Source organism: Canis lupus, chromosome 24 (genome assembly GCF_011100685.1).
Source record: "Canis lupus familiaris isolate Mischka breed German Shepherd chromosome 24, alternate assembly UU_Cfam_GSD_1.0, whole genome shotgun sequence".
In the NCBI taxonomy this organism is placed as follows: Eukaryota; Metazoa; Chordata; class Mammalia; order Carnivora; family Canidae; genus Canis; species Canis lupus.
The window spans coordinates 43321789-43338611 of record NC_049245.1 but is presented as its reverse complement, the minus strand read 5'-3'; the positions used below and the strand labels follow the sequence as shown (position 1 = coordinate 43338611).

At 59.7% G+C, this 16823-nt stretch overlaps 1 protein-coding gene and 1 long non-coding RNA gene across 5 annotated transcripts; one reads left to right on the top strand and one right to left on the bottom strand.

Annotated features, from left to right (window-relative positions):
* Positions 1 to 1149: 1149 nt before the first annotated feature.
* ZBP1 (Z-DNA binding protein 1) lies at positions 1150 to 13077 on the top strand. 4 transcript variants are annotated; one of them, XM_038572681.1, is made up of 8 exons: positions 1150 to 1424; positions 4049 to 4270; positions 4877 to 4939; positions 5346 to 5519; positions 6665 to 6829; positions 7898 to 8098; positions 9027 to 9248; positions 12059 to 13077. In XM_038572681.1, the coding sequence occupies exons 1-8, from the start codon at positions 1364 to 1366 to the stop codon at positions 12292 to 12294; spliced, it is 1344 nt and encodes a 447-aa protein (XP_038428609.1). In that variant the 5' UTR covers positions 1150 to 1363; the 3' UTR covers positions 12295 to 13077. The 4 variants fall into 4 exon arrangements, with proteins under 4 accessions (XP_038428609.1, XP_038428608.1, XP_038428610.1 ...); XM_038572680.1 differs by having other exon boundaries at positions 4874 to 4939; XM_038572682.1 differs by having other exon boundaries at positions 1151 to 1397; positions 4874 to 4939.
* Positions 5480 to 9354, bottom strand: LOC119865701. The gene is made up of 2 exons (XR_005378044.1): positions 7589 to 9354; positions 5480 to 5986 (listed from the first exon to the last, which is right to left on the bottom strand). It is a non-coding gene; the product is annotated as an uncharacterized LOC119865701 (long non-coding RNA).
* Positions 13078 to 16823: the final 3746 nt, after the last annotated feature.

The window sequence follows — 16823 nt, the reverse complement described above, 5'->3', positions numbered from 1 at the left end:
CCCCAGCCTCTGCGGGGTCTCCGCCCACCCCACCCGGCGCGCCTCCCAGTCTCCCCAGCAGCCACCCCCACCCCCGTTACCCCGCATTTAAAATTGATATCACAGGGAGAAACACGTTTTCTCAGCTTTATATGAAAGAGAAACGAAGTGGTTTCCTGCTGCTCCCGAGCTGTGGGCCCGGCGGCCTGGCGAGCGGATGCACTGGGACCTCACCTGGGACCCCACCTGGGACCCCACCTGGGACCCCTCAGGGGCTCGGCTGTGAGCGGCCTGGGTGCTGACCCGGCGGACTGGGTGCACACCTGCCCCCCTTGCTCTGCAAACACTGCTCCACACCTGCCGGCCCCTCCCCTGGCCCAAGGGCGCGGGCAAAGTCCTCCGAGGCCCTGGGACCCCGAGCCCGGGGAGTTGCAGGGCTGCGTCCAGGACCCTCACGGCTGCCTGGCCCGAAGCCCTTCCACCGCGGCGGGCCCCGGTGTCCCCTCCTGAACGGCAGCTCTGAGCACCCCCCCCACCCCCCTGGGGTCGTGGCTCCTAGAGACCAGGTGGACCGGGCAGGTGCCTCTTCCAAGTGTGTGGGTGCCCCGCTGTGCTCACGGCTGGAGCTGGCACTTGCTGGGGGAGGGTCTGGTCAGGCTGTCCAACTGGATTATCCCCCTCCGCCCTCTCCAGGACCTCCTGACATAGCTCCTTTTATTAGCACCATTGTACAGATAAGGAAACTGAGGCGCAGACATGTTAAAGAACTTGCCCAAAGTCACGCAGCCAGCAAATTGTGGGCTGAGTTAGAACCCAGTTTTGGCCAAGTGCCTGCACCAACCTAAGCCTCAGTTTCCCCCCCACCGAGAGAAGTCCTAGCCCCGACCTCGTAGGAGAGTCAGAGGGGCATTCAAGATCGGAAAGCACACAGTAGGTGCTCACTAAAAGCAGCTGTCATGTTGACACACACAATGGTTGCAAGGCCTCAGCACCCCCACCCCTCGGGGGATCTCAGCCTGTGTGGGGAGTGAGGGTGGGCAGCGGTGGGTACCCAGAAGGTCAGGGAAGTCCCATGGGTCCAGAGAATGCTCCTTCCTACCAACACATAGTCAGGGGCCTTGCTCAACAAGTCTGCTTTCAATTTTGTTTCTCTCTGAGGCCACGCACAGGAGTTTCGTTTTCTGTTTCTCCCGAAAGCTGGTCAGGTCAGGCTGACGAGGCCTGTTTCTAGAGTGTGAACAGCAAACACCCACCGGCTGCCGCCTCCTCTCACAGCTGCCAGAGTCCAGCCGGGCAAGGGCTCGCTGCCTGCACCAGCCCATCCCCTCCACGCCGCGGGCAGAGCAGGGGCCGCGGCTCCAGGCCTCCAGCCGCTGCCGCCGGGATGGCCCAGGCTCCGGGCGACCCTGATGAGAGAGGTACTTCTTCCTCCCAAGGAACAGCAGGTGCTCCCGGGGGGGGGGGGGGGTGCACCTCTGCCCAGCTCCTTTCCTGGGCTAGCTGACAGCAGTGATGGCCTGCGGGGTCCCCAAGAGGGGCCCCGAGAGTAGAGGGGAGCCCAGGGCCTGGTGGGGAAGGCAGGCTCTGCCTGGGCACCTGCCAACACCCTCTGCACGCCTTTTAGAAGACCTTGGCGGGCAGCAGGGGGGACACACGTGATGCTGTTTCCATTTTATACATGAGATTCCTCAGGCCCTGCGAGGGGGACCCGGGGCCTCGCAGCTGATGCTGGGGTCCGAACACCTGTCCTCACACTCATTTTAAGAAATAAGAGAAGCTGCTTTGCTTCACTCCCGGACGAATAACCCATAAAAGTGAGCCGTGTATGGGGCCAGGGCTGTGTATTCTAGAGAGCCTGTGGGCTGTGGGCCACATGTGTGGGCTGTGGGTTGACGATGGCTCTGATTTGGGGATTTTTGGTTTTGCTATCACTAGCTGGTTTACTACTCACTATAATCTTTGAGATAGCTGCTCCGATCCCCACTTCACAGATGGAAAAAGTGTGGCACGGAGAGGTCACATAGCCGGTGGATGGCAAGGGCGGGGGCTCAAACCCAGGAGAGGTGCCGTCAGAGGACAGAAAATAAGTCAAGGGGTGGCCTGGGGAGGGGTGCCATCGGGGTGCGCCCAGGGCCTGGGCAGTTTCCCCGGTTTCTCTTCTGCTTCTCCAAGGGGGAGGTGCAAGTACTTGTTGCTCAGTGCCTGAATTTAACTTCTCCCTCTGAGGTTTTCCTCTCCAACCTGTCACTTACACGTCGTCCAGTTTACAACTTCCCATTTACAGACGCATCAGCCTGAAGACTCGGCGCGCGAGGCCAGCCAGCCCTATGGGCTTGGCCCTCACTCTGGTCTCTGAGGCACGACCCCTCTGCTCCTTTGGGGTCGGTGGGGGGGGGGAATGGAGGAGGAGGGAGGGGAAGGCTCACCCGTGGGCAGGCTTTTCAAGAACCAGAACTCTTTTCAAGAGGAGGCAAGCCAGGCTTGCAGTTGATTGGATGGGGATCCCCGGCTGCTGGGGGTGAAGGAGTAGATGCCCCCAGGCGTCCTAACTGCACTTCACCTGCACCCAGCAAGGATGAACATGTCCTGATCATAGGGCAAGCCTCAGAGCCCAGCTGCAGAACCAGCAAATAAATGCCTTATCCCTTCCCCCACTAAGGGAAAACCCAGAAGGCAAAGGATCAGGCTGCTGTCCCACCAGGTGCCCCAAGTCTTCCCTAGAAGGGCCCCACTTTGCATTTCCCTCTGGGCTCTTGGGGACAGACATTTCCTGGTAAGAGGCCGGGCTGCCGGGGGGGGGGGGGGGGGGGGGCCCTCCAGCTCCTCAGGCACTGTCTGTGCCCTGTTCTCCGCTCCCCAAAGAGCTGCTGGCTTGGATTTGTGGGATCCTGTCTGATTGGAACGGAGGCGTTCAGAGAGCTCCTGGGATTCTGCTTAGGGTCATTAACCTCAGGTGGAGAATTAGAGACCTAGTTGCTGTCCACGCCCTGCCCTGGGTCGTCTGGGCTGACACCTGTCCCAGTGGTGAGCAGATCCACTCAGACACTCATTCATTCAAATGCTGTTTCCTGATCGTCTACTGTGTACCCAGCACTGAGTTAGACACCAAAGATACTACAGTGCACCAGGCAATCACAGCAGGGGAGCTTGGAGACATTCTGCAGCCCCCCCTCACACACAGGGCACCCCGATCACTCAGGGCACCTAGGATGGCTCCCCAAGAGAGATGGTGTTTGAGTGAGGTGTTGGGCAGGTGGAGGTTGAGGGTTGAGTAGGTGTTGGGCAGGTGGAGGTGGGGGGGGAGAGTGTTCCTGATGGAGGGAACAGTGTGTGCAAAGGCCCAGGAGTGAGTGGGCTGGAAGGAGCACACGGCTGGCTGGTGCTCGGAGGGAGGCTCTGGCTGCCGAGTGGAGGGTGGGCTGGAGGGATCCCGACTGCAGTCGGGGGAATAGCTGTGGTCACGGAGGTGGTGTACGGGGGGAGGCACAGAGGGGAGAAGATGGGATCCCAGAGAGCCAGGCACCATGTTCTCAGGACTCTCCATAACCCGGCAGCAGGGAGGAGGGCCTGTTTCTGAGCATCTTTAGCTTTCTGGCTTGGATGGATAGATGCACCACTGGCGTGGACGGTGAGCCCCCGAGGAGGGGCAGGTGCTGCAGGGAGGCGGGGACCACAGGCCTCCCTCGCAGCCACTTGGCCTCCTCCCTCCCTCCCTCCCTCCCTCCCTCCCCTTGCTCTCCTGCACTCAATCTACCCCACGCTGCCACCCTCCGCTCCCTTCTGCTCTGGGACATCTGAGGCCTGAGCATCCCCACCTCACCCTCAAGCGCTCACACCAGGCCGAGGATGCTCGGGAGGCTGGGGCACCTCCTCTGGTCACCAAGGTCATTTCTGACCAGCATATGTGTCCCTCCCTGGACAGCCGTGTTGTTAGCGTCTGCTCGGGTCTCTGCCCCTCCCTCTGGCCTGGACCCCTCACGCGGGGACACCTCCCTGCCTCCGAGTCCCCGCTCCAGGCTCGATCCAGGGGAGAATCAGTCCCCTCTCCGCCACTCTCTCCTCCTCCCAGACCTCGAGCAGAGGATCCTGCAGGCGCTGAGGGACGCCGGCTCCCCCATCAAGTCCATCCAGTTGGTCAAGGAATGCCAGGTGCCCAAGAAAAAACTCAACCAAGTCCTCTACCGGCTGATGAAGGAGTCGAAAGTCTCCCAGGAAGGCCCGGCGACGTGGGCCCTGGGCACCGGCAGGATGGGAAGAGTGGTGCCCGCAGAGCCGGCCCAGGCCAACCAGGGTAACCTGCTCCCCGGGGGAGGGGCGGGGCACCCAGGCGAGCAGCCCTGGCAGTGGACAAGCAGGTCCGGGCCCGGGTTCGAACATGAGCCCTGCCGCTTGAGGGTGCGTGGCATCCCCAGGCCGTGCCTCGTAGGTCTGCAGCCCAGGGCTGCAAGAGGGTGAGATGCGGAGGGCGCAGCCTCTCGCCTGCACACAGCAGGCGCTCAGCAAAGCACTAGCAATAACACTGTTGGCCAGTGCAACCTAGTGGTGACAACGGAACAGACTCGGCTTCGCACTGGGTCCTCCTTCATAGTTCTGTAGCACAGAGACCAGCAGAGCTGGCGCTTGTCAGGTGCTCCCGGTGGCCGGCGGTGCCCGCACACAACCTGGACGTAGGTAGGTGGCCCTCTTCCTCTTCCCCCGGAGACGTGAGTCCGCAGCTCAGCTGCACAGCTGGGGAGCAGCGGGGCAGGTTTGGAGGCAGGTGCGTCTACCTGTGGACTCCGAGTCCAGATCTCCCACGCGCTGGGGGCCACCATGGGGCGGCCCACCGTCACCAGCAGAGTCCCCGTACCCTCTGCCGCCCCCCATAGCCCCTGACCCATCTTTCCTCCTCCAGCAGGGAGGTGCCAGCAAGACATAGTTGCAGTTCCAGAGGAGCCCGGCCTTCAGCTCACTGACCAGCGTAAGCATCCCTGCTTTCCCCAAACTCTCCTTGGCCACTCGAGATGTTACTCTTGCCCCACCCACCGGAGGCCCCCACAAGGTGTCCAGGGGCGAGACTCAGTCTGCACAGTGGGAGAAGCTAAGTGGCTGAGAAATCCTCTCTCTGACAGTGGTTGGCATCCCTCGTGCACCCGCCGTGTGCCCAGTGCTGTTGGGAGCGCCGTACGCTCACCTTAGAACATCCTTAGAACAACCTAGTGCCTTAGAACAACCTCTGCGGGGTGCTAGTCTCACATCCCACAGTCTTCAGATGGGGAAACTGAGCACAGGGGGTCTGGGGTTGCCCAAGCTTACACAGCTAGCCAGCAGAGGAGCAGATTCAAACTCCAGGGCCCTCCCTCCTCATCCACCACCCTGCCTCCCAGAGGAAGCCATCTACAGGTTTCTGGAAGCCCATGGGCCCTGCAAGGCGCTGAACATCGCCAAGGGGGTGGGAAAGAAGATAGCGAAAGACGTCAACCGCGACTTGTATGATATGAGGAAGCAGCACAAGCTGGACTTTGATGAGAAGACAAGTACATGGGCAATTTATCAACCAGGTAGGTAGGTGCTGACCTGCTGCCCATGCTTGGATGGGGCAGGGCTACGAAGAGAAGCTGCAACATCTAACGCTTGGTCCTTGCTGGGCGCCCTGCCAGGCATTTTGCCAGCTCCACCTTCCTCTTCAGACCCTCACAGTAGCTTGCAGCGGTCTTGCTAATGGGTCACTAAAAGGGGGTACCAGGAGAGCGGGTGTGCTGGTGGGAGTAACCAAGGAGGGCTTCCTGGAGGAGTGGCCTAAGGCTGTAGTTGCAGAAGGCAAAGGGCTGGGATAAGAGGTGTTCATAGGATGCGGAGCTCAGCTGACACAAAACTGTTAGCACTTTGTCCAACTTGGAGTTTGGAAGTTGCAGGAAGAGAAGGCTGGGCTCAGACACCCGCAGGGTGGGGTCCCAGGTGACTTGTCCATCAGGCGCAGCAGGCACGGGGCCTGGCATCAGAGGTCTACAAAAATGTTCTAATTTCTCTTAAAATCAGAAGAAAAAATGAGTATTATAATAACAGTGAAGAGTTAACCGTGACTCCCACCTAGATTGCATTTGTCTTTATCCCCACAGTGTCATAAAAGGTAATTTTGAATATTTTTTTTAATGGAGGAAGGGACCCACAAAAGCACAAAAGGTGGGATGTGGCTCTGTGTGTGGAGCCGGCAAAGCCCCAGGCAGGTGCTCACCCGGCCCTTGAGATGACGCACAAGCTCACAGCGCCCAGGCGGGGCTCAGCATTGCGGGCGTGATAGCAACCTGTGACGGTGGCCAGGTTTAAACACTGGAGGAAAAAAAATCTAAATTCTTAAAAAATGCCACATGAGCCCAAACCAAGCTGCTCTGGTGGCCAGAAACAGCCCATGGACGGCCACCCTGCAGCCTCTCCCTCTGCTAAAGGAGAGGGGTCCTGGGGCTCAGTGGTTAGGGGAGGCCTCTGACCAGGGACAGAAGGTGAGCAGCAAGGCACCCAGGATCCCCCTGGGGTGGCAGAGGACACACGAGTAGGTGACCTCTGCGGTGACTTCTAAGCAGGGCTCATCTGGGCTCCTCGTTGACCCGCCTTGGACCCCCTGACTCCGCGCCCCCGTGGCGAGCACCTGTGCCTTAACAAGCTCTGCAGCAGATTTAGAGGGCTCGAGTGGAATATGATTTTGCAGATTCGAGAGGAGGAAATCGGGCCACCGCAATTATTTACCAGAAAAATCCAATCAACATGATCTGTCAGAACGGACCACATAACCACATTTCCATTGACAATTCTGAAAACATCCAGATTGGACAAGGGAACGTCATGGTGAGACAGGTGGCCTCTGGGGAGAACGGTGAGTCCCTTGACAGACACCTGCCCCCTGGAGGGGTATGTGCTCCAGCTGGGTGGGAGCAGGGAGGGGGGCACTCAAGCTCCGAGGACACAGGGCGGCTTTCAGATCCTTCCTGAGAATGAGGACGTCTTCCTTCATGCCTGGATCAAACCTCTCCTGCTTTCCCTTCACTCTGATACCTTTTGCCTCGCTTCCAATGCGACCTGATATTTTGCCTTGAGAAACAACTCAGGGTTCCCTCAGTAGAACATCTCGAGGGGTCACTGTAGTATTTTGTTTGTTCTGAGACATGCCCTTCCCCCACATTTTAACATCTTAGAAACTGGGCATAACCAGTGACATCCTAGTTTTGTCAAAATCCAGCCCCGCAAAGGGGTGCTTACTCCCTGCCAGGCACTGGGGCGGGAGGGGACAGGGGCCAGCCTTGGAGCACAAGTGACAGCACCAGCTCGAAAGCTAGAATACCCCCTGTGACCTCAGGAGAGCCCTGCCCCTCACTCCCACCCCCCACCCCCCACCCCCCACCCCTGACTCTGGGGTTCAGTTTCCCCAGCAGTGAAGCCAGGAGCTTTGTTTTAGAATCTAGATCAATGGTTCCCCATCCTTCGTCCTCTGGGTTCCACATTCCCCAATTTGGGCCGTGCCCATGTCTGATTATTTACTTAATATTATTAAACGATTTACCTTTGTATTCTACTCAGATTTATCTTAAAGTTTAGGTTACTAGCATTGTCTTAAGTTTAAAACCAGGAGGCTTACCATAAAAATAAATACCGAGAAGAGAAAAGGATGTCAAGGCTCCGAATGCTCACGGCTGAGGACTCATGCCCAAGGAGATTGGCCCTAGGGAGCAGAGGCTGTGCTCGCTGACTGGGTTTCTGGGCACCCCAGGGACATCCCAGGCACCAGTCGTAAAAACCCGGGAGACACCCCCCTCACTGTTCTGCTTCCCCATCAATAGTCTGAAACACTCATCCCCAGTCCCTTAGAGCCCACAAGGAATTCAGAGGCCTGTCTCCCAGGGGAAGTCAGAGGGCTCAGAGGTCACGTTGCCGTGTCCCCTGCCAGGCTCCATGGCTCCCCTCCCTCCCGTGATGCCAGCTGATCCCTCCACTCAGGGTTCCCCAGCTGCAGCCTGGGGACCCCAGGACATCCACTTGGAGAAGACTATGCTCAGACGGGTACAGATGGGACATGACAACATGATGAACCTCAACAGCACGCCAACCAAGGGCCCTGCCGCCTGCAGCCCCTTTGGCAGCTCCTCAGGTACCCCACCCTGCCCTCACCCCACCCCATTCATCTCCTCCCTGGGCAGAACTTGAGCTGGCCTTGGCAGGGAGAGAGGCACGATGGGAAATTCCTTTCCTTCCACCTGGAGGCTGTTACGCTGTAGAGCAGGTGGGGCTGTAGAGTCATCTCTCGGGATCCTGTGTCCTCATCTGTATGACAGGCAGGGGCCAGCCAGAGCAGGGTCAGAGGAGATGGCCAGACTGGAATGGCATCTAAGGAGGATACATCTAAGTACCTGGTGACCCACCAAGTGCTGTCGACAGTGACCAGAGAGCCCAGGCCAAGTCCTCTTCAGCACTGGGAACCCAGAGACAAGCTGGGGACAGAAAACAGCAGGGAGACCAGGGAGGCCGGGGACACCAGGAGGAAAGTTTCCAGAAAGGAGAAGCCGATGAGGTCAGGGAGCTCCATGGGGTCCAGTAAGAGGGGTCCGAGACAAGCTGGGGGGACAGAGGAGTAGGAGGAGGGGAGACTGCACAATTCTCGTCCGAAGTTTGCATGGGAAAGGAGCCAGGTGGCAGGGGCTGGGGACCGGCTATGGCTGCGCTGAGGTTTTAACCAGAGAGGGAGATGGTATTGCAGGGCTTCGGGCAAACCAGCGGCACGAAGGGAGCAGCCAGTGGCGGGGAGGTGGTGGGGAGGTGGCCGAAGCCCAGGGGAAGGGCCTGTGAAGAGGTGGCACTCAGGCTGGCTGACCTGGGTGGCAGAGAGGGCCGGCAGCCCAGGCCATGTGCAGAGATGCTGAGGGGGGCAGGGTTTTGGCCGTGGGCCGAGTCTAGCCTGGCTTCAGGGAGGAGAGTTGGCCGGGGAGAACTTGGAAGCCAGGCTGGGGGTCAAGGCTCGAGGCCACCATCCAGCTGCCCGTGCGGCCCCTCTGACATCTCTGTCTTTGGCTGCCCGACAGCCTTTGCCACCCCTGGTGACACAGAGGCTTCGTTCGAAATTCGAACACCCAAACCAGGACCTTCCTCCGAGGGGGATGTGGCCCAGAGAGTCCACATCAGTTCGTGCATCCTTGAGGACACTGCCATCGGCAACAGCAACAGAATGACTGTCAGCTCAGGGACAGATGGTCCAGGAGGAGTTGCAAGGCCTGAGGACGCTGGGGAGCCAGGCAAGGATGCAGGTGAGCCTGGGGCAAGGTGGGCCCTGTGTTCCCTCCCTTTCTCTCTCATCCACCCATCCACCCACCCGTCTACCCACCAGCTCATCCACTCACCCATTCATCTATCCATCCATCCATCCACCCACCCACCCACCCACTCACCTACTCACCCACCCGCCCATCCATCCATCCATCCATCCACCCACCCACCCGCCCACCCACCCATCCATCCACCCGCCCATCCATCCATCCACCCATCAATAGTCATTCTCGAATCTCCCATTTCCCGGAGTCTGGAAAGCAGTAGAGGATCACAGCAGAGAGCAGCCCAGGAGCTAATGTGTGGGGTCCAATGTTTTTAGCCTAGTGACCTAGTCCAGCATTTAGCTCTGAGCCTCTGTTTCCCCATCTGGGGCATGAGGATGATAATTGCCCGTAGCTCCTAGTTGTGACGAGGACTGGGTGAGCTGTGCAGGCAAAGCCTCGGCACTGTGCCTGGCCCTGCGTGTGCCTCCAGGCATCTGATGCGTCATTAACATTGGTGTTATTTGAGGCCTCATGGGAGGTGCTGAGGTGCCACAGTGAGTGAGGCTCTGTCTCAGGGAGAAACTCACTTGCTGCAGCAAAGAGACCCCTACCCAGAGTGGCTCCCACCTGCCGGAGGCGCAGCCCACATGCAAGGGGGGCAACCGTCAGGGCTGGCGGGAGGCACAGACCCGGTTTCTTCCAGCTTGGTCCTGGGCCATCCCGAGGGCTCTGCACTCACCCATGGGCAGAGAGGCTACGAGGGCCGACCGTCCCCCTTCCACCAGGCACACCCACGCTCCTCATCTCAGCCCAAGGACCTGCACTTGGCCTCAAGAGGAGCTGGGAAATGTCACTGGAGCCCAGCTCCCCCTCAGGAGGAGGCCCCATGGCCAACAGGAGGACACTGGGGGTGCAGTTAGCCACCGGGCCGCAGCTCCTGCCCTCTGGTGGTGGAGCCAGGTGACTCCAACTCTGCTGCACAGGCAGGAGCAAGGTGGTGGTGGCAGGTGGGGGCTGCATCCTGCGGGTGGACGAGTGTGTGCGACAGGGGAGACCAGGACGGTGGGTGGACAGAGTGCGAGTGTGACCCATGCGTGCTTTGAGGATGGCAGGGGCCAGAGCACGGCTCCAGCCAGGGCGGGACTTTGGCATCTATCCCAAGGCTGGCGGGGGTCGTGACCAGGACAGGGTGTGAAGGGACTTCTGCCTTCCGTGTGACGGCGGGACCGGCCCGAGGATGCAGGTCCTGACTCTCTGGGATTTGCACAAAGGAGTCATGCCAGGCCCCCTGTGGTGAGAAAACCTAGCCTGGGGACCCAGCCGGCATCCACCGGCCGCTGCCCGAAGGCCCGTGGACATTTGTGCTGGACGCCGAGTGTCCTCCCATCCTGACGGCCATGACCTTGAACTCCCAACAGCAAGAGTCCGGAGAAAGAGGGCGCCCTTTTCCCCTCTTCCCAGAAACCTCCCAGGAGGCAGGCGGGGACCCCGGGGTCATGGGCCCCACCACCTGGTCTTAGGTGGGACCAGCCAAGACTCCTCTTGAAGGGAAAGAAACACAGCCCTCTGCTTTTGAAAAATCGTCGATGCCCCCTCCCCTGTACCCACCCCCCCAGGGGCTACGCGGTGGCGCCGACGTGGCCTTTCTCACTCCGCACCCCTACCCACCCTCCTCGCTGGGCTGAGCAACACCTAACTTCTTACTCAGGTGATGGGCAGGACCCCATCCTGAGACCTGTAAGGCCCGGCAGGTTTTCCTTTTGGGGGAAATGATGGGTCAGGGTCTGTCAGCACTATACAGTGTGGCACCCTCTTCGGGGTCCCTGTGAGCTGAGGCACCTGGACAGGTGGCCCGCAGGGGTGCTGGGGGCCCTCAGCTGCCCACCTGCCCGGCTCACTGCTGAGACACCCCGATGGCACCGGGGACACGACTCTGGGGGCCTAGTGCAACACGGAAAAGTGGGGTTCCTGATTCCGCCTCATCGGAGTTTCAAGAGCGGAACAGAGCTTTGCACTGAGCGCAGGGTCCCTCTGACTGTGGGCTCAGGCCACGTGCCCGTGAAGCTGGCCCTCCTTGGGGTCTTCTGGAGCAGGACCCCTCCCCTAGCCGTACCCCCCGCCCCAGTCATTGGCCAGTTCTGGCCCCGTCCTTGCCCTGAAACACACCCTCACCTGGACATACAGCCACGAGCAAGTCGGAGAAATAGTCCAGGAAGGAGGAGGGGCAGCTCACAAAGCAATCAGGCCTTTCGAAGAGAGCCCGGCCCTGTAAAAACAAACAAAAAACCACAATAAAACCCAGGGAGGGGTGGGCAAGGAGCTGCCGTGGCGGGGCAAGGAGAGAAGTTTCCAGGAGGAAGTGGCACCTGAGCCGAGTCCTGAGGGGGGGGAGCCAGCTCAGCAGAGACCCAGGGACGGCCCTGCAGGAGGAGGGAGCAGCAGGTGCATGGCCCCCAGGTGCAGAATGGGGTGCAGGAGTCTAGGGAGCTCGGGGAGCGGGTTCAGTGAGCCAGGGCTGCGCCTCTCAGAGCCGGCAAGCCCAGAGGAAAGGTCTGGATCTTGTTTTAAGGGCGCCAGGGAGCCCCTGGTGGGTTTTGAGCAGAAGCAAGTGTTAAAATGTCACCGAAGACAGGCAGGGCACAGAAGCGAGGCGGGCCCGGGGGAGGCGAGAGCCCCTGCTCGGTCCCGGTGACACGGGACAGGGCCCCCGCGACCGTGAGCCACGTCGCTTGGGTTATTTGAGGCGAGGGGGCCCCTGTGCTCCTTTGGCAACACCTTCTCTTCCCGGGATCCTGTCTCTGAAGGTGCGGAGTCCAGAAGCCACGTCCCCCACGACCGTGACCAGGCTTCCCCCGGCAACGGCAACAACTTCACTGAGTTCATCTCCCACCTGGAAGCTGTGACTCTTGAAAGCAGGGGTCCCCAAGCTGCCGAAGCCAGCGGCCGGGTGGACAGAACTGCAGACGAGGACCCGCAGGGGCAGGGGGAGTCCAGGACAAGCAGCCAGGCTCTCTCGGGAGGAGAGGACGAGCACCAGTGACCCTCACCGCTGTGCTTTCTGTGTCCCCTAAGTGTCATTCCCACCTTCCTGCCTCCTGACACGTGGCCAGCGAGAGTCGGCATCTGGCCCAACGTGGGGACGGGCCAAGGCACCCCTGTCCCTGCTGCCTCCTTGGCCCACCTTCCAGCAAGGCTGCCCATTCTCCTCCCACTCAAGACCTGACTTCCTCAAGGCCCGTGATGGCTGCCTGACCTCTTTCCCGCCTGACCTCTCTGGAACCTTCCTACTTCCACTCTGATCTTGCAGGATTTCTTAGCTGAATTTCCAGAGAACAAATCCCTCCCGTCCGGGCCTGGCGGAAGTCACCGGCCAGCTCGTGGGTCAGGTGACCTCGGCTGGTCGGTCATCAGGGAATGCTTGTCATACGGCAACGTGGGCTGGTGGGTGGGCTGAGTTCCCTCGGAGGGGTGGGGGATACGGCGGCATTTCCAGAACAAAGGAGTGGGGTGGGGCCTGGGAGACACGTGGGAAGGGACGATGGGAGGAAGATAGAGAAAGAGGGAGGCGGTGGTCAGCCAGGCAGGGCCACTGTGGAAGAGGACATACGTCCCCCACCTGTTGTGTCCATAACACACCCGCAGCTACATGCCCACGGCCCCTCCCAATGCCACACCCGCACCTCACTCTTCATTGTGTTTCCTCCGCCGCGGGACCCTGCATGTCCAGTGTCCCGGACCCACGTGCCCTGGGGCTAGTGTCTGCCTTGGTGGAGGAAGGGCTGGCTCATCACGGAGCCTCAGTAAAGAATGTCATTGGACAACATTTTCTCTCTTTTCAACGTGTCTGAGAGGATCTTGAGATCCTTGACAGGACGGTCAGTGCCCGGACCAATGCACTGCATTTAGGGTATGTCCCTTAAAGGGGAGTCCTAAGGCATTGTTTGAGCCCCTGGATCCAGTCGTTCCTGAAGCAGGATCTATCTCCGCATCAGTCCATCAGAGCAGCTGGTGTCTATCCCCTCAGTGCGGAAGCCAGCTCCAGTCGATTTCAGTTTCCCAGTGTGGCACGTCTCTCTCACGTCTGTCACCCCCGTTCCCTAGCTCGATGCCAGCAGGTCTCAGCTGAGACATGACCTCGTCCCGGAAAGCTTCCCTCTGCTCCCGAGGCGCCTGTGCTTTCCTGTCAAACCCGTGTCTCGCTGCCCTGCCTTTGTCTTGTTACTGGTCTGTCCCTCCGTATTCGTCAAGACTCATTTTGTCGTAGGTAGAAAGAAAGCTGGGACCCTCTCTGCACAAAAGGGGATGGATGTATGGGCTCTTCTGATAGAGTCACGTCCCCGTATAAATCTGGCTTCAGGAATGTCCCCATCCAGGAAGTCAGACCATGTCTTAGGACGCAGCCCCCTTCCTTCCATCTCTCTGCTCTGCTTTCCTCCGCGGGCAAACACGGCCCCTGGAGGCTCCAGGCCACCGTGCCGCCGACTTAGCTGCTCAGTGGAAGGACAGCACCTCTTCCCAGCGGCAAAAGCCAGGTTGCATGGCTTTGGTCCCGTGACCACCTCTCAGCTGGTCACCGGCCAGAGTGGCGGAATGCTGTGATTGGCCGACTGGCATCACATGCCCTCTCCCTGGAACCAGGAAGGGGTCAGTCACCCCGTCACCTGGCTTGAGGGCAATGGATGGGAAGTTCTCCAAAGTTACAGAAAAGGATGTCGCCAGACAGGCAGGAAGCTCAGAAGTCCCCGTATTTCCCCCGCATCAGCCAGTGAATTCACGAGGCACGGAGGCCTTGTCTTTCCACTTTGCATGTACCCCCAACCCCCGGTGCATGCTGGACAGGCCCGCAGGCCAGGCCCTGGGCCTGCTGACGGAGGGAGAGCCCTGAGCCTGGGGGAGCAGTCACCGTCGGCGGGAGGTGGGCACCGACGTGGGTCTGGAGCAGGACTAGTCCCAGGGAATTAAGGGAGGACGGAACAGGGGCCCACACGCTGCCCGGAGGGTCCAGGAGGCTCCAGGGGAAGAGAAAGCCCAAGAGCTCATTCTCCCACATCTGGCAGAGGGAGGCCCGGGGGGATGGGGATGATGTTCAGGGCAGGGGCACAGCCGCAATGGTCAGAGCAGGATGACCCAGTCAGCCCCACAGCCGCTTGGGTGTCAGGGGAAAGCTCAGTGCGACAGAACCAGCGGGAGGTTGGCTGGAGGGAAGCAGGTGCCAAACCTCGTGGGCCTGGGAGTTTGCACTGGACGCTGCGCTCTGTACAAGCACGCGCCGCTGCTCCTGCTCACGTCTTCCGGGGAGGACTGGGCAGGTGCACAGGGCCAGGAAGCTGGATTCATTAGGACGGGGGTGTCTTGTCCCATGGGCTGCAGTGGCCCATCTCCTGGGGGCTAAGTTACCTCGGCCACCGTGTTGACCGGGGCCCCCCGAATCCTTCTTCCCTCATGGGACATCCCATTTGCAACATGCCAGCAGGTATCAGGGGCTTTGAAATGGGGTCGGGCTCAGTCCTCCTGGCATTGTCTTTCCTCGGCGGTGAACTCAACACTGCTCGCCTCAAAGTTTGCCCAAGGTCTGTGGTTAACCAGGCCGTGTCAGGGGAGGCTCCAAATGCAGCTCTGAATTCAGCCTCAGCCCGCACCTCCAGCCCAAGCCGGAATGTTCATCTCCCTGCGAGATTTCCCCTCTCCGTATAATTAATTTGTCATAAACACGCTGACAAAGCATTGCCAGCAGTTAATGGGGGCTGGAGGTGAAGGTCACCGCTGGTCTTTTCAGGAAGGAAATTAAGTAGCTACCATTAGCTAGCAGGGAATGATTAAGTCCGTCCACCCCCAGGCCTCTGTTCCTGCTCCCTCCCCAGCCACCCTCCCTCCCCTCCTCCATGTTTTGTGCAAACGGGGCTGCAACTACAAGCTCCGTTGGCTGCTTGCGAGTCCGAGGTGGTTTTCCCCAAACCACCGTAACCTGCTGACAAATGCAATCCTGTTCTCTCATCCCAGCCTCTCTGCTTGTCTCAGGATGAGCCTGGGTGGGACCCCCCGCCCGTGGGGCTTTAGCAGGCAGCCAAGACGAGAGGCTTCGAGCAAGAAAGAGTCTCGGGAGTAACTGAGGAGCATTTTGGGGGCAAGTGACAGAAACGTAGCTCACTTAGGGCTTTAAAGAAAGAATCTATTGCACCTGGGAAATCGATACTTAGCTTCAGGAAAGGCTGGCTCCAGGGGCTCAAGCATTATTTTCAGGCGTCTTTCTCCCCATCTCTCTGAGAAACTCCTTTCTGTCGCTGCCAGCTGTGCAAGGCTTAGGGCCTGTCCATTTAGCAACCCCAGCAGAAAGAGAATTGGTGCAGCCACACGCCGCTGGTAGTGTCCCGGGGAGGGTTCTGATTGGTTAAACGTGGGCCTCGTGCTTGCCCAAACTTGTAAGTGGAGCCCGTTCCACGGGGCTGAGCCTTCCAGATTCCGAGTCAGATTTCTCCAGCCCCAGTGATACACCCATGGTCCAGAGGCAGCCTCACATCCAGCGGCCTCTTCGCTCTGATGGGTGAGACCAGGATGCCACCCACCCACGGGCAGCCATGCCGTATCAGACGAGAGGACGGACGGGACCAGCACTGTGTATTCTGTGAAAAGGTCCTGCGAGAGGTTCTGTAAACTAAGAGTTTGCTGAGCAAATAAACTGGAGAAGAACAGTAGCCGCCCTGGGTCGTCCTCAGGAGCCTCCTGCCCAGAGAGGCTACCAGGCTCAGGAAGTTTCGCCAATTGGCCCAGGGGAAGAGACAGGATTTGAACCGAGGCCACGGGGCTCCCGAGCCAGTGCTCAGACACCTGCTGCTGAGGAAGCAGTTTCAGAGTCAAAACCTGGCTGGGCTCTCACTGCCTGGCCTCACTTTCTGGGACACACACCGTCGTTCCCTCCCTCCCCCTCACCTGGAACCCCGGTGGCTTTTGCTGCCATCCACAGCGGGTAGGGGGGCCACCAGCTGCCGGAGAAGCAGCCCGACCCGGAAAACCCTGTCGAGGATGTGGCCCGTGGTTCCCCATCAGGGCCCATGTTACCCACATCTCCCCGCTGCCAGTGACATGTGACATTTTTGGTTGTCATGGGGGCAGAGGGTGGAAATGGTTTCCTGTTACTGTTGCAACAAATTGCCCCCAAGTGGTTTAAAACCACACAAACTTATCTCGCAGCGCCGGAAGTCCCGCACGGGCCTCGGTGACTGAAGTCAAGGTGTTGGCAGGGCTGGCTGCTCCCGGAGGCTCCGGGGGAGAATCGGTCTCCTGGCCTTCCCAGCTTCCGGAGGCCACTTGCGTTCCCTGCTCATGGCCCGTCCTTCACCCTCAAATCGAGCATCACAGCGTCTTCCAAACCCCATCCCGTTCTCGCCGTCCTTCCTCTTACAAGGACACTTGTGAGGCTGTGGGTCCACCTGACACCCCAGGACCACCCCCTACCTCCAGACCTTAGGCATGTCTTCGAGGTCCAAGTCTCCGAGGAGGGTGTGGAGTCACAGCTTCCAGGGACATGGACACTACTGGGGGGCTTCACCACCCTGAAGCAGGACAGCCCCC

Coding starts and splice junctions, on each gene's coding strand:
- ZBP1 (XM_038572680.1), top strand. CDS start 1,364: ATGGCCCAGGCTCCGGGCGACCCTGATGAGAGAGGTACTTCTTCCTCC. Junction 5,520..6,664: donor ATGGGCAATTTATCAACCAG/GTAGGTAGGTGC, acceptor ATGATTTTGCAG/ATTCGAGAGGAGGAAATCGG. Junction 6,830..7,897: donor GGTGGCCTCTGGGGAGAACG/GTGAGTCCCTTG, acceptor GTCCCCTGCCAG/GCTCCATGGCTCCCCTCCCT.